General features: G+C 38.7%; 1 protein-coding gene across 2 annotated transcripts in view; it reads left to right on the forward strand.

Annotated features, from left to right (window-relative positions):
* ZNF277 (zinc finger protein 277) overlaps positions 1-11387 on the forward strand; it is a 111917-nt gene extending 100530 nt beyond the window's left edge. For both annotated transcript variants that reach the window (XM_007089144.3, XM_007089145.2), the window contains exons 8-12: positions 4973-5040; positions 6177-6273; positions 8007-8049; positions 9012-9186; positions 10903-11387. In XM_007089144.3, coding sequence (XP_007089206.2) covers positions 4973-5040; positions 6177-6273; positions 8007-8049; positions 9012-9186; positions 10903-11089 — 570 coding nt within the window. In that variant the 3' untranslated portion in view covers positions 11090-11387. The remainder of the gene's footprint in view (positions 1-4972; positions 5041-6176; positions 6274-8006; positions 8050-9011; positions 9187-10902) is intronic.
* The last annotated feature ends 749 nt before the right edge of the window (positions 11388-12136 follow it).

Here is a 12136-nt window from a genome sequence, read left to right on the forward strand (position 1 = left end):
TACAATTGAAATAATACTAGTACCTACCTCTTACTTTGTTGGTTGAGTTTTTGGTCAAGTAATGATGGTGAACTCATAATGATCACCTTCTTGCCTGTTCTCTTTTGTACCAAACTAGAAAGTGATTCAAGGTCAAAGAAAAGCTGACTTCAACAAGCTCCTCAAGGGCTCTGACCCACAACCTTAGCCTTCTTAGCCCTGTATGCTTTCCCACTGAGGTAAATAGCCCACAATAATAAGAATGATTTAAAAAAATAAAACCTAGGGGCGCCTGGTGACTCAGTCTGAAGCCTCTGACTTGGGTTCAGGTCATGATCTCATGGTTTGTGAGTTCAAGCCCTCTGCTGACAGCTCAGAGCCTGGAGCCTGCTTCAGTTTCTATGTCTCCCTTTCTCTCTGCCCCTGCCCTGCTTGCTCTCTGTCTCTCTCAAAAATAAACATACATTAAAAAAAAATTTTTTTAACAAAACCTAAAATATATTATGATTAGCTGTAGCATTTTGGAATGATGTAAACTTAACTCAAAAAAGGATTGAAGAAGGGGCGCCTGGGTGGCTCAGTAGGTTAAGCATCCGACTTCAGCTCAGGCCATGATCTCACCATTTGTGAGTTCAAGCCCCGCATCAGACTGTGTACTGACAGCTCAGAGCCTGGAACCTGCTTCGGTTCTGTGTCTTCCTCTCTCTCTGCCCCTCCCACACTCACACTCTGTCTCTCTCTCAAAAAAGCAAATAAATAATTTTTTAAAAATTAAAAAAAAAAAAAATGACTGAAGAAGCTAATAAAGTCTCTAAAGATGTAGAAGTGTCCTAACATAGAGAAGTGCTTACCAGAAGTATCAACCTTAATAATATCCTGAGTATTGTAGTAAATAAAAGGCATCATAACAAATAGAACGAGTATATAAACAACTGTTCCCAATATTAATAATGTGTAGTTAGAGAAAAATGAGGCCCAGAGATTTCTCAGCATGCTTTTAGTTTTCTTTTAGACCCCATTACTGAAAATATTTAATATTTCATAAAAATATTTAATATGAAGAATGAATTCTTCTAAGAGTTTAAGCAATGAATAATGACATTGCTTTATTTTCAAAGATGGGAAAAACAATACTGAGAGACATTCACTGTGTATTCCTCTGAGGGAAAAGGCTTACATGACTGAGGAAAGTGGGCCAAAAAGAGAACTATTGTTATTAGTCGTCAGGGTCTGCATACCCATTTCTCACATCCTCTTCCCTGTAAGAGTCACTTTAACTGGCTTTATACATTCTACAAACATTTGAGTACAAACTGGTGGAAGAGGAAGAAAAATATTATGGGCAAGGTGGTTAATTTAAGTCCCTACTCCCAGAGAGTTTAAAGGTTGGTATGAGAGACAGGCATGTAAGCACGTAATTTCAGCACCTCGGAATGGGGTGTATGAAGTTAATGCTTGGACCTCTCCTGTAGCACATTAATGCAGTAATTGAGTCATGGGCCCACAGAGTTGCTCACCTCCTCTCCAAACATAATCTCCAGGCCAGCAGTGCTGGCAGCATCCAGGATATTCCTGGCAAGATGCCCTCTGATAGTCATCAAAGGTGAGAGAGCTAAGGACAGAGGCTGGTTTTGGCTCTCCTGAGCTCAGCGAATTGACAGATACATTTTTCTTCCTTAGGTGAGATGATTTCCATGTTTAATAATTCATATCAGTTTTTGAATAATAACAGACTTGCAAATACATAAAAAGTCCCTATGCGTATTCTGGATTACCTACTTACGGGTTCTTTCTTTGTTTTCTCACAAACAAAAGGGCTCAATGGCTAGGGGGGATGGCCAAGGGGACAATTTCACAGGCAGTTTCACATTCAGATTCCCTTGCCTCAGAGGGAAATGAACTGTGTACATCATCATTGAGCCTTCAGCTGCCTATTCCTAAGGTACTCCTGTTTCAAGCCCTGAATTTTCCTAAAGGAAACTGTTTTTGCTGTGGCTTTATCGTTTTTTGATTTCTATTTTTTTATTCTTAAAATATACAGAGCCATTTGTAACAGAATTGGGCTCTTAACCTGTTTTCATAGTTTTGGTATAGTTCTCTCTACTGAAATTGTTAACATTTAAGACACTTCTTTCTCTGTTTATGATGGGGTTTTTGTGTAAGTACATAGAAGTTTGTGTGTGGAGCAGTGGGGGTGCTGGGTGAAGAGGATTTTTTTTTTTTATGTTTTTCTTGTCCACCCTCTCATTGATCATAAACCATCTGATGCAGGAGGTTGAGGGGGTGTTCTGAACATCTTTACTGACATGCCTTCCAAACTTTGTTTTTTTTTTAATTCTTTGCTTTCCTAACATGATTCATTAGCAGGCACAGAATCTTAATTAGGGAGTTCTGTGCTCTGTTTTGTTTTTTTTTCTTCTTTTTGGGTCTTATTCCATAATAAACTATATATATTCGACTGTACACGGCAGAGCATTCTAGGAAAGTCTGGGCTAATGTCACCTGCAAATCACTTGTTACCTACTACACTAATGATCACGGAGTTCCATTTTCCTCTCAAATGGTAAACAGTTAGTGCTGTATTGCCTAGAAAAATTCCTACGTGTTCTACCAAACACTGAGAAAATTGCACAATAATGCTTTGAGTTTGGAAGTTTGATACTGAAAGATATTTTATGTCTCTTTGGCCAAAACATTTATTGATCAACAACATTTGCCCATATCACTGAAAATGGTAATAGATGGTCCTTCCTTGAATTAATATCTTACAGCAATGGCCTTAAAGTACAAGTCCAGAGAGACCAAGTAATCCATGAAAGATTTAATTCATCACCAAAAATTCCAACTAACAAAGATCCTGTTGGCGGTTTTGAGGCCATTCTTGGTGTCCATAATGAGGTTCAGACATTTCGTGACAACTCTGGGAAATACATTATAGACTCCAAATTAAATATCTCTAATGACATTATGGTAAATCTCTGCGTGTCTGAGTTTATGCATCATTTAGCTGATAGATAATGACAGCTTCAAAACCTCTCATTAAGTTGATGAATGATAGATTTTCTTTTTTCCTAAATCATAATGGACCTTATAGTTCTTTGTTTTTGGTTAAATGAATACCTTTTTAGAGAAAAAAATACTCATAACTGAGAGTAAATTTTGGTTTTTTTTTTTCCAAAGGAGGAATATCTATCAAGGATGTCTGTATTTGTGGCAGGTCAGGTCAATCTTGACTGTAACCATAGTTTAGCTGCTTGAAAAGGTGTCCATTATTGTTCCTACATCCCTCTTTAATGTACTCTCTGCTTTTGCATGGCATAGTGGGAAAGTTGGATGGAGAGAGAAGAAAAGACAAGAGAATGACTCAAGAATAGAAAAGAGAAATGGTTGGGCCAAGAGGAATGATTTCTACTCAACGCTCCATAAAGTTTTGCTGAAACTATGACTCAATTTGCCAGACACAGCCCTAAATGGGTAGAGCTTCTCCATGAACTGTGAGAAATAAAAGTGATTTGAGTAGATACTTGAGTACTTACTGTTGCCTGGTACCATGTATTTATATCCAGGCGTCCTTTGTTTTACTGCACTTTGCAGACAGGCATTTTTTTTACAGATTGAAGATTTGTGGCCACTTTGTTTTGAGCAAGTCTATCAGCACCATTTTTTCAACAGCATTTGCTCACTTCATGTCTTGGGGTCACATTTTGGTAATTCTCAGAGTACTTAAGTAAGGTGTGTACATTATTTTTTTAGATAAAATGCTTGTACACATAAAATACTACAGTATAATATAAACATAACTTTTATATGCACTAGGAAACCAAATGTTCATTTGACTTGCCTTATATTGATGGTCTGGAACCAAACCTACAATATTTCTGAGGTATACCCATACGTTAACTAATTTATTTAATCACCTTACAAAAACCTTTTGAGATAGAATCTAAATTGGCATTGAATTGTTAGATTTTTCAGTTATAATTTAATTTTAAAAATACTTTCTAGTACCTACTGTATGCCTGGGTCTGGAAATGTAACAGTGAACAAAGTCCGTGTCCTCATGGGCATTCTGGTGGAAAAAACGAATAGCGAATAAGAAAACAAATAGATAACACAAACTTGATTTCAGGTAGTGATCAATGCTTTAACGAAAATAAAAAACATAATAGGGGAATAAAAAGTAGCTTGGAGAAAGGGTGTAGTTTTAACAGAGTAGTCAGAAAAAGAGATGGTAACATTTAAGCAGATGCCAGAATGACTGAACCCTGCAGTTATGTGAGAGAGCAGTGTTCAGACAGAGAATACAACAAGTACAGGAGCTGGGGAGAGGTGAGCCTGCTGTGTTCAGGCAAAAAGACTGATGTGTCTGGAGCAAACTGAGCCAGAGAAAAAGTGGTGGGACCTAAGGGATGGAGAAGAAGCCAGGGCAGAACGTGGAGATCTTACAAGCCATGGTAAGGCCTCTGAATTTTGTCCTCCATGTGGTTAAGAAGCCATGGGAGGGTTTATACAAACAGGGAAGTGTCCTTTAGAAAGATCACTGTCCTTTAGAAAGATCATTGGTGTTTTGCTGTTTGAAAAATAGACTGTAGGGGACCTCAAGGAGAAACAGTCCAGCTAGGACAGTGTTTCAGGGTCCCCATCCAGAGATATTTTTGGATTTCTAAAAAGATCCCCAAGAGATTCTAATGTGCATCCAGGGTTAAGAAATGTTGGTTTACATTTAAGAGAAAGGAATTTGATTGAAAAAATACTGCTGCTTCTCCAAAAAGAAAAACATTAAAAATGTTTTAGGATACATCCTTCCTTGTCACCGAAATAACTGTTTTAATAAATCCTACGTGTATTGATTTAAGACCACCGAGTATGAGTTTCTGTGGGGGTTTTTTATGGTTGTTTTTTTTTTTTTAAGTTCTGTGTCTATTTTCTCTCTCCTTTCTCCTCTTCACCCCGCTTCTTCCAGCTCTCTAATCCTTCTGTTCTTCCCACAAAGGAACTTGGAAAATCGTGGGAGGAAGTTCAGTTGGAAGATGATCGGGAGTTGCTAGACCATCAGGAAGAGTAAGACTTGTTACTGCTGCTAATTAATTGTGGTTGTTTTAAGAGTAGGAAAACATTTCTTCAGTTGGTTTAAAATGATCATTCTGAAGAGAGAATAGAAATAAAAAAGACTTTCTTTTTAAGCCATCCATCCTTCCATGTATTAGTGCAAAAACTTGAATTCAAAGTAACTTCGGCATGAAAATCATTAAAGCAACTGTTACTCTAACTAAATAGTGTTTTGCCTTTAAAACTGTTAATTGGACACACAGGTAAAATACAGTGCAGAGAAAAATACCTTCCATTGGTGTTTTGCTCACTTGGTTGGTGCCCAGACCTTGAAGTGATATGATTAGAGAATATAATGGGAGTGGAGTTAACCGTGTTCCATGTTCATCCCATTGAGTCACTGAAAACTCGAGTCACTGGAAACTCACAGCTCCTTTCCTTGGAGTTACAGGCTTGAGACATGTGTTTTTCGACCTAAAAGGATTCCCTGTTACTCATCCGCTTTTCCTTCAAAGCCGTTTGGCCTTTTTTTCTCTCCTGGAATTTCAGTTTTCCAGGCTCAGGAATGAGAAGAAGTTGGCAGTATCTCCAAAAATAAATGCAGGGGGTGGTGGGTCGGCAGGAATGGTAATATGGGTCCTGTATGATTTTTAACTTCTCTGTCTACCACCAGATTTAACACTTGTCCCATTTGAATGATCAGCATTTCTCACATGAAGGATGTATGATTTGCTTTTTAAAACACACCGTTTGTCATGCAGAGACATACTCCCAGCCTCACACTTCACAGCGTGTGTACTTAGTGGTTGTGGCTAATGAGAGAAAGCATCGCATCTCTGATAGGCCTCCTTTGCAAATTAAACCTGGTTGTGTCAGAAAGACATTATCCTGATTCTGCAGTGAAATAGCTGCTCAGAAGAGAAGCAGATAGAAGAAAATGGAGCAGCACCTGTTCGCTATTTATATTAATTTCATGGTGCTGCTCTGAATTTCAAAAGCTGTATCAAAAAGTCATAATATGATGTGACAATCTTTACAGCGATGTCAGAGTTGAAAGAGATTGGCAGGGTTTCCTAGGGAGGAGAAAGTAATACCAAGTGACTGTGTGAGGGGAATCTCCGTATTTACTATTTTCTTTTTTAACACAGCGACTGGTCTGATTGGGAAGAACGCCCTGACTCTGCTGTCTGCCTATTTTGTGAAAAGCAAGCAGAAACAATTGAGAAATTATGTGTCCACATGGAGGTAAGATGCTTGTATTCGTCTGAATTTTGTTTTCTTCTGGCAGGGTAGCTGATAGCAGTAGCAGTCTTATCAGTTTCTATGTTTAATTTCTGTCATCCTGTTCCTAAAAATGCGATAAGCAAAACAAGAGACCGCCAGATCCGTCAAGGAGAACCAGAACTCAGGACAGTTGAGTACAGGGCACTGGACCTATGTGAAAGGTCAGCATAGGAGTTCGCAGACCATTCGTGCTGTCCTTCCTCTCAGATCTTTGTAGATAATTCTTATTTAGAATGCGGGACCTGTATCCATGATTAACAGTGCTCAAGATACAGACAGGTTCTAAGTCTTTTTCCACTGCTTCCTGTGCTGGTAAGGAGAGCAGAAGGGAGAAAGTTGCCCTTCACAAAGCCCTTGATGAGATGGGGGACACAGGCAGAGACGGTGCACGGTGTGGCTGTGCAGCTCCTTCAGTTAAAACGATTTGGAGGGAAGAAATGTGAGGGCGTTTCCAGCCTGTGTGTTCTTTTCTGGATGCCATTTTTATGTTACAATTAAGCTTGAAGGTAATAATTCTAAACCTTTTTCTCATGCCAGTGTATCTGAGAGACGACACACTCCCAACACCTCTGATCCTAAGCTGCACGGTGGGGGTGGGAAGGGGGACATCTAATGATTCAGGACGGTAGCGCAGCTTGGGGGGAGAGGGGTGATTATAATAGAAAAATATTGCCGGATGATTCTCATATGCTCTCCCTACCCTCCCCCGGCCGTCTCTGCCAACCGTGATGCAGAGCATCCTGTTTCACCCACCTTCTCCCCACTCTCATTCAGACGCACTGTTCTCAGTTCCGTAAAGTAAGAACTTAGAAGGTATTCAAAAGGCCACGAGCGTTTACCTTATGAAAGCAGAGAGTAATTTTCTCTGAAACAGGTTGCTGATAGTATTGTGTGTATAGTTTCTAGCATTTAAAATTAATTCATAATATCCTAAAATCTTTGAACTGAAGGAAGTCTCAGCCCCCCACCCTGTGTAGGAATCCCCTTTGCAACACCCTTGACCCGTGTCCACGGCCTCTGCTCAGTCACTTTCGGAGATAAAGAGTCAATGGCGTTCCTAATCATCCTGCCTCTGATGTAACACTAAATGCCTTCACAGGGAGTTAGATGGTCTTTATTCTCTGTAAGCTTTTAAGTTCAAACATTTACCCAGATGGACGATTGCAGGAGTGGAACAGAATAAAATAAGTCTGCATTGTAAAAATCAAAAGAAATGTAATTTGTGGGAAGATGTGAGTGAAGGGAAATTTGCATTAAGCAGTGTACTTGACAGCATAAAATGAAAAGCAGATTTGCAAAATCACCTATCTGCTTGTGTAGCAAAGGACCTATATCCATAATTCGAGTCCAGGCGCACAGTATGGTAAGTAGGGCCACGTCTTAACTAGAGACTGGGGATACTTTTGTCAGACTGCAGAATGCATACATAGTAAATTGTGAAAACTGTAGATACAAACTGTGAATAATTAAAATGTTTTAGCTGATTGGCATGACTTGTTTGGACTGTGCTTTAAAAAGTAGTTGGATGTGGGGAGGGAAACAGTTACATTTCGACTACTTCAGAAGCAGAAGATGATGAACTGAGACTGAGTTTCAACAGTGTTCAAACTCCTATGAATAAGCTGTCTGTTTATAACTTCAGCCTGAAAGATTAAATAATTTATATACTCACAGATATTCATTCCTTTTTTTAGGAAGCACACGATTTTGATCTCCTCAAAATAAAGTCAGAACTTGGTAAGTTTGATTCAGAAGTTGTTTTCCATGATGCTGCATTTTTATACACTATTCTGTAGACGATGCCTGCGTTCAGTAGTCGTGATTGGGGAGTGCACAGCCAAAATGTGTCTCTCCACAGATGGTCTCAGCAGGACTGCCTGAAGCAGTGATTCACAACCATTTTGAACTGTAACGTTCAAATATGGTTTTTGGTTTCATATGGTCTTCCTTCTTTCCTACATATATGAATATGCTTCAAATAAAACACAAGTTAATGGTTAGTATCTTTCATAAAGTGGAAGGGGCTAATGGGAAGACCATGGATTTGGAAGTCAGAGTTCAGATTCCAGCCCCAGCCCTTAATGGCTGTGTGACATAAGGCCTCAGGTCAACAGACTGTTACAGGGAGTGGAGAATGTATACAAAACACCTACTGCACTGTTTGACAGTGTAGCTAGATTATTTACCATAGACAGATGTACCCAATTGCATCATCCTCAGTGTCACTGTGATAGAAAGATTAGGGGCATAAAGATGTAAATTACTGACTTGCTAATGGCTCAAAGATTAGAAAGTTTACCTCCCACACCTCAGCTCACTGACTATTTTCCTAGACTCTGGAAAGTGTTACATTACTTTGCTGTCCTTACAGTTATGTATATATGTCAAATCCTACCTCAACCACTTACAAACTGTGTAGCTGTGGACAGTTTCCTAACACATAATGTGGACATGGTAGTACTACCTATGTGGTAGACTTTTTCAAGAATTAAATGTATTAATTAATTAATACATGGAAAATGATTAGAACAGTGCTTAGCACATAAGCCCTATATGAGTATTGGCTGTTGTTATTTGATATCTATTATTATGCTTTACAATTGTACTGCCTCTTCAGGTTGGGTAATAAAGGGAAGTGGCTCTTTTGCAAAAATGGGTCTGACCAGTTGTCTAGTGATTCTGTAAACTGTCATTTTCAGGATTGAATTTCTATCAGCAAGTAAAATTGGTCAATTTCATTCGAAGGCAAATTCACCAATGTAGATGTTATAGTTGCCATGTGAAATTCAAGTCCAAAGCAGAGTTAAGGACTCACATGGAAGAGACTAAACATACATCACTGCTTCCTGAAAGAAAGATATGGGATCAACCAGAGTGAGTAATTCTTTGCTCAGTATCCTTAATGTCCTATGTTTTCAGTACTTCTTTGCTCCATAGCCCTTATTTGTTCCTTTATTCAGTTAAAGAGAAACGTATGTTTATTGTAAAAAGTAAAAATTTTCAAAAACCTTATTTTTAAGGGGCGCCTGGGTGGCTCAGTCAGTTAAGAGTCCGACTTCAGCTCAGGTCACGATCTTGTGGTCTGTGAGTTCGAGCCCCGCATCAAGCTCTGTGCTAACAGCTCAGTCTAGAGCCTGTTTCAGATTCTGTGTCTCCCTTTCCCTCTGCCCTTCTCCCACTCGCACTCTGTCTCTCTCTTTCAAAAATAAATAAACATTAAAAAATATATATTTTAAACCTGATTTTTAAAGTAATCCCCCTTTTATAAATGTAACCAACTATTTCAGATTTTGTGGTATGAAAATAGATAAAGATGTAGACATAGAAGTATCCATTTTTAAAATTATGTTAACAGAATATTGTAAGCATTTTTCTATACCAATATACATCTATTGCATCATTTTTTAGGGTTGCCAAATATCGCATTCACTAGATCTACCTAATTTGTTAGATAGTGAGATTACTTCTTGCATTTTGTTCTTATAAATAGTAACACAATGACTATCCATACGCCTGCATTTTTGCACACTGATCTAATTTTTCATTTAGATAAGCTCCTAGAAATAACATTACTGTGTCGAAGAACATCCAACTATTAGGGCTTTTGGTATATACTTTGCATCTCAGTACTTTATAAATGTTAAGCAGTTGGCCCACAGATCTATACCTCTGTAGGTGGTATCAGACTGCCAGGTATCCTTTGCCAGTTCAGCCTTCTGGGCTGGTCCTCATATCAGTCTGGACAACCTCAGCTGAGGGAACCTCTGAGAGGTTATAGGGTTCTAGCTACCTGGACGTTCCTCTCAGAAAATGTTAAATCTGCACCACCACCCCCTCCCCACTCCACCCCTGCCCCCGAACACTAGCCGAAGAGCGCTAGATTTTCGTCTTTAAAAAATCCTAGATTTGTGAAAGACAAAGTCAGTTCTGGATTGACCTGAGACCCTGTTCCTATAATTCTCGTTAAGTAAGTTGAAATCTTTAGAGATACACCAGAGCTAACTCCTAAATGTGTCCAGAAAAGGAACCAGAATAATAGACTTAAAATTCTGTAGATGTTTGATTTTTGTTCACCTAGAATGAAGGAACCAGTAATGATTAGGTTGGGAAGGACACACAGACACACACACACACACACACACACACACACTCTCAAGGGAAATTGTTTTCATCAGATATATGAAGGATTAATGTACGAAAGAGTAGCCATATTTGAATTTTGTTAACCTCTAGGGAGGAACTGGGACTTAGAGTAAAAATGAAAGGGTTGTCATTTTTAGCTTTATCTATGGAGATATCCCTAGCAACTAGAGCTGCTCGGTTCTAGAGTAAGCTGCCCTTTCAGGTAGTGAGTTTCTGTGGGAATATGAATCACAGGCCAAATGGGCAGCTAGCAAGGATACTAGCAAGAATGATGTCATCCAGTAGAGGTCAAAGTAAAAGTAATTCACAAGTTATTTCCCCATACCACCTTTGCAAAATGCTGTTGAAACTGTTGACAAAGAAACCTGGCAGAATTACAGTAACGTGTATGTTCATTTGCCTAGAAACTTTTCTGGATTTATTCAACATGTCTTTGGTTGTTTTCAGGTATTATTTTCCAACCTATGAGAACGATATTCTACTATGTACACTGTCTGACAGTGAAAGTGACCTGACAGCTCAGGAACAAAATGGAAATATCACCATCATCAGCGAAGATACATCTAAACTGCATGCTTTGAAACAAACCAGTATTTTGAACCAGTTGCTACTACATGAGGGCTTGAAAAACTAGAAGAAAATGCCACAGAAGCAACTTTTCATGTTTTTCGCTTATGAGACAGACTCAGAAAAATTGTTTAAATTTGAACATCAGCAAAGGATTAGACCCTGGTGAAATAAATTTTTTCAAAAGTACTTTTTAAAAAATAAAGTGAGGACTTTTTGTATTTTGGGCTATAACGTTTTACTATGTAATCATTATAAATGATCTCATTTCATTAGACTAGGTTATCTATAATAAGAAGGACATGTGGGGTGCCTAGTTGGCTCAGTTGGTGGAGCATGTGACTCTTGATCTCAAGGTCATGAGTTTGAGCCCCATGTTGGATGTAGAGATTACTTTAAAAAAAATTTTTTTTTTATTTAAATTTTTTTTTTATTTTTTTAACGTTTTTTATTTATTTTTGAGACAGAGAGAGACAGAGCATGAATGGGGGAGGGGCAGAGAGAGAGGGAGACACAGAATCGGAAGCAGGCTCCAGGCTCTGAGCCATCAGCCCAGAGCCCGACGCGGGGCTCGAACTCACAGACTGTGAGATCGTGACCTGAGCCGAAGTCAGACGCTTAACCGGCTGAGCCACCCAGGCGCCCCTAAAAAAAATTTTTTTTAATAAGGAAGACATGCAAATCACAAATGAAGTGTTCAAATTATTGATAAAGTTTTTTTTTCCTCTATCACCCATTCTCCTGCAGACTGGTAGATGTAAGAAGTTCCCGTAAATTTGTGTTCAAAATTATTTTTTGTCAAGGATAATTTATAAGAAGTACTATCCCTGTTGTATCACACCAGGCACGTAATATCCATGTACCAGTTTTAGGGATGTGAGAATTGACAGTCCACTCAGGTGTTGTCAGCCAGTGGATTCTTAGAAAGTTCCCCATCGGTCTTTCATCTAACCAGTTTAGTATTCATTGGTAATTGTTACCTATTATTTTTTGTAATGGCTGCAAAATGATGATTTTTCTAATTCTATCATTTCTTTTACAGTGGGTTCTTTACACAGCATGTGTGCTATGGAGCACTGGAGTTTTAAGTTCTAGTTTTCAATTGTTAGTACCA

This window comes from Panthera tigris, chromosome A2 (genome assembly GCF_018350195.1).
Source record: "Panthera tigris isolate Pti1 chromosome A2, P.tigris_Pti1_mat1.1, whole genome shotgun sequence".
NCBI lineage: Eukaryota > Metazoa > Chordata > Mammalia > Carnivora > Felidae > Panthera > Panthera tigris.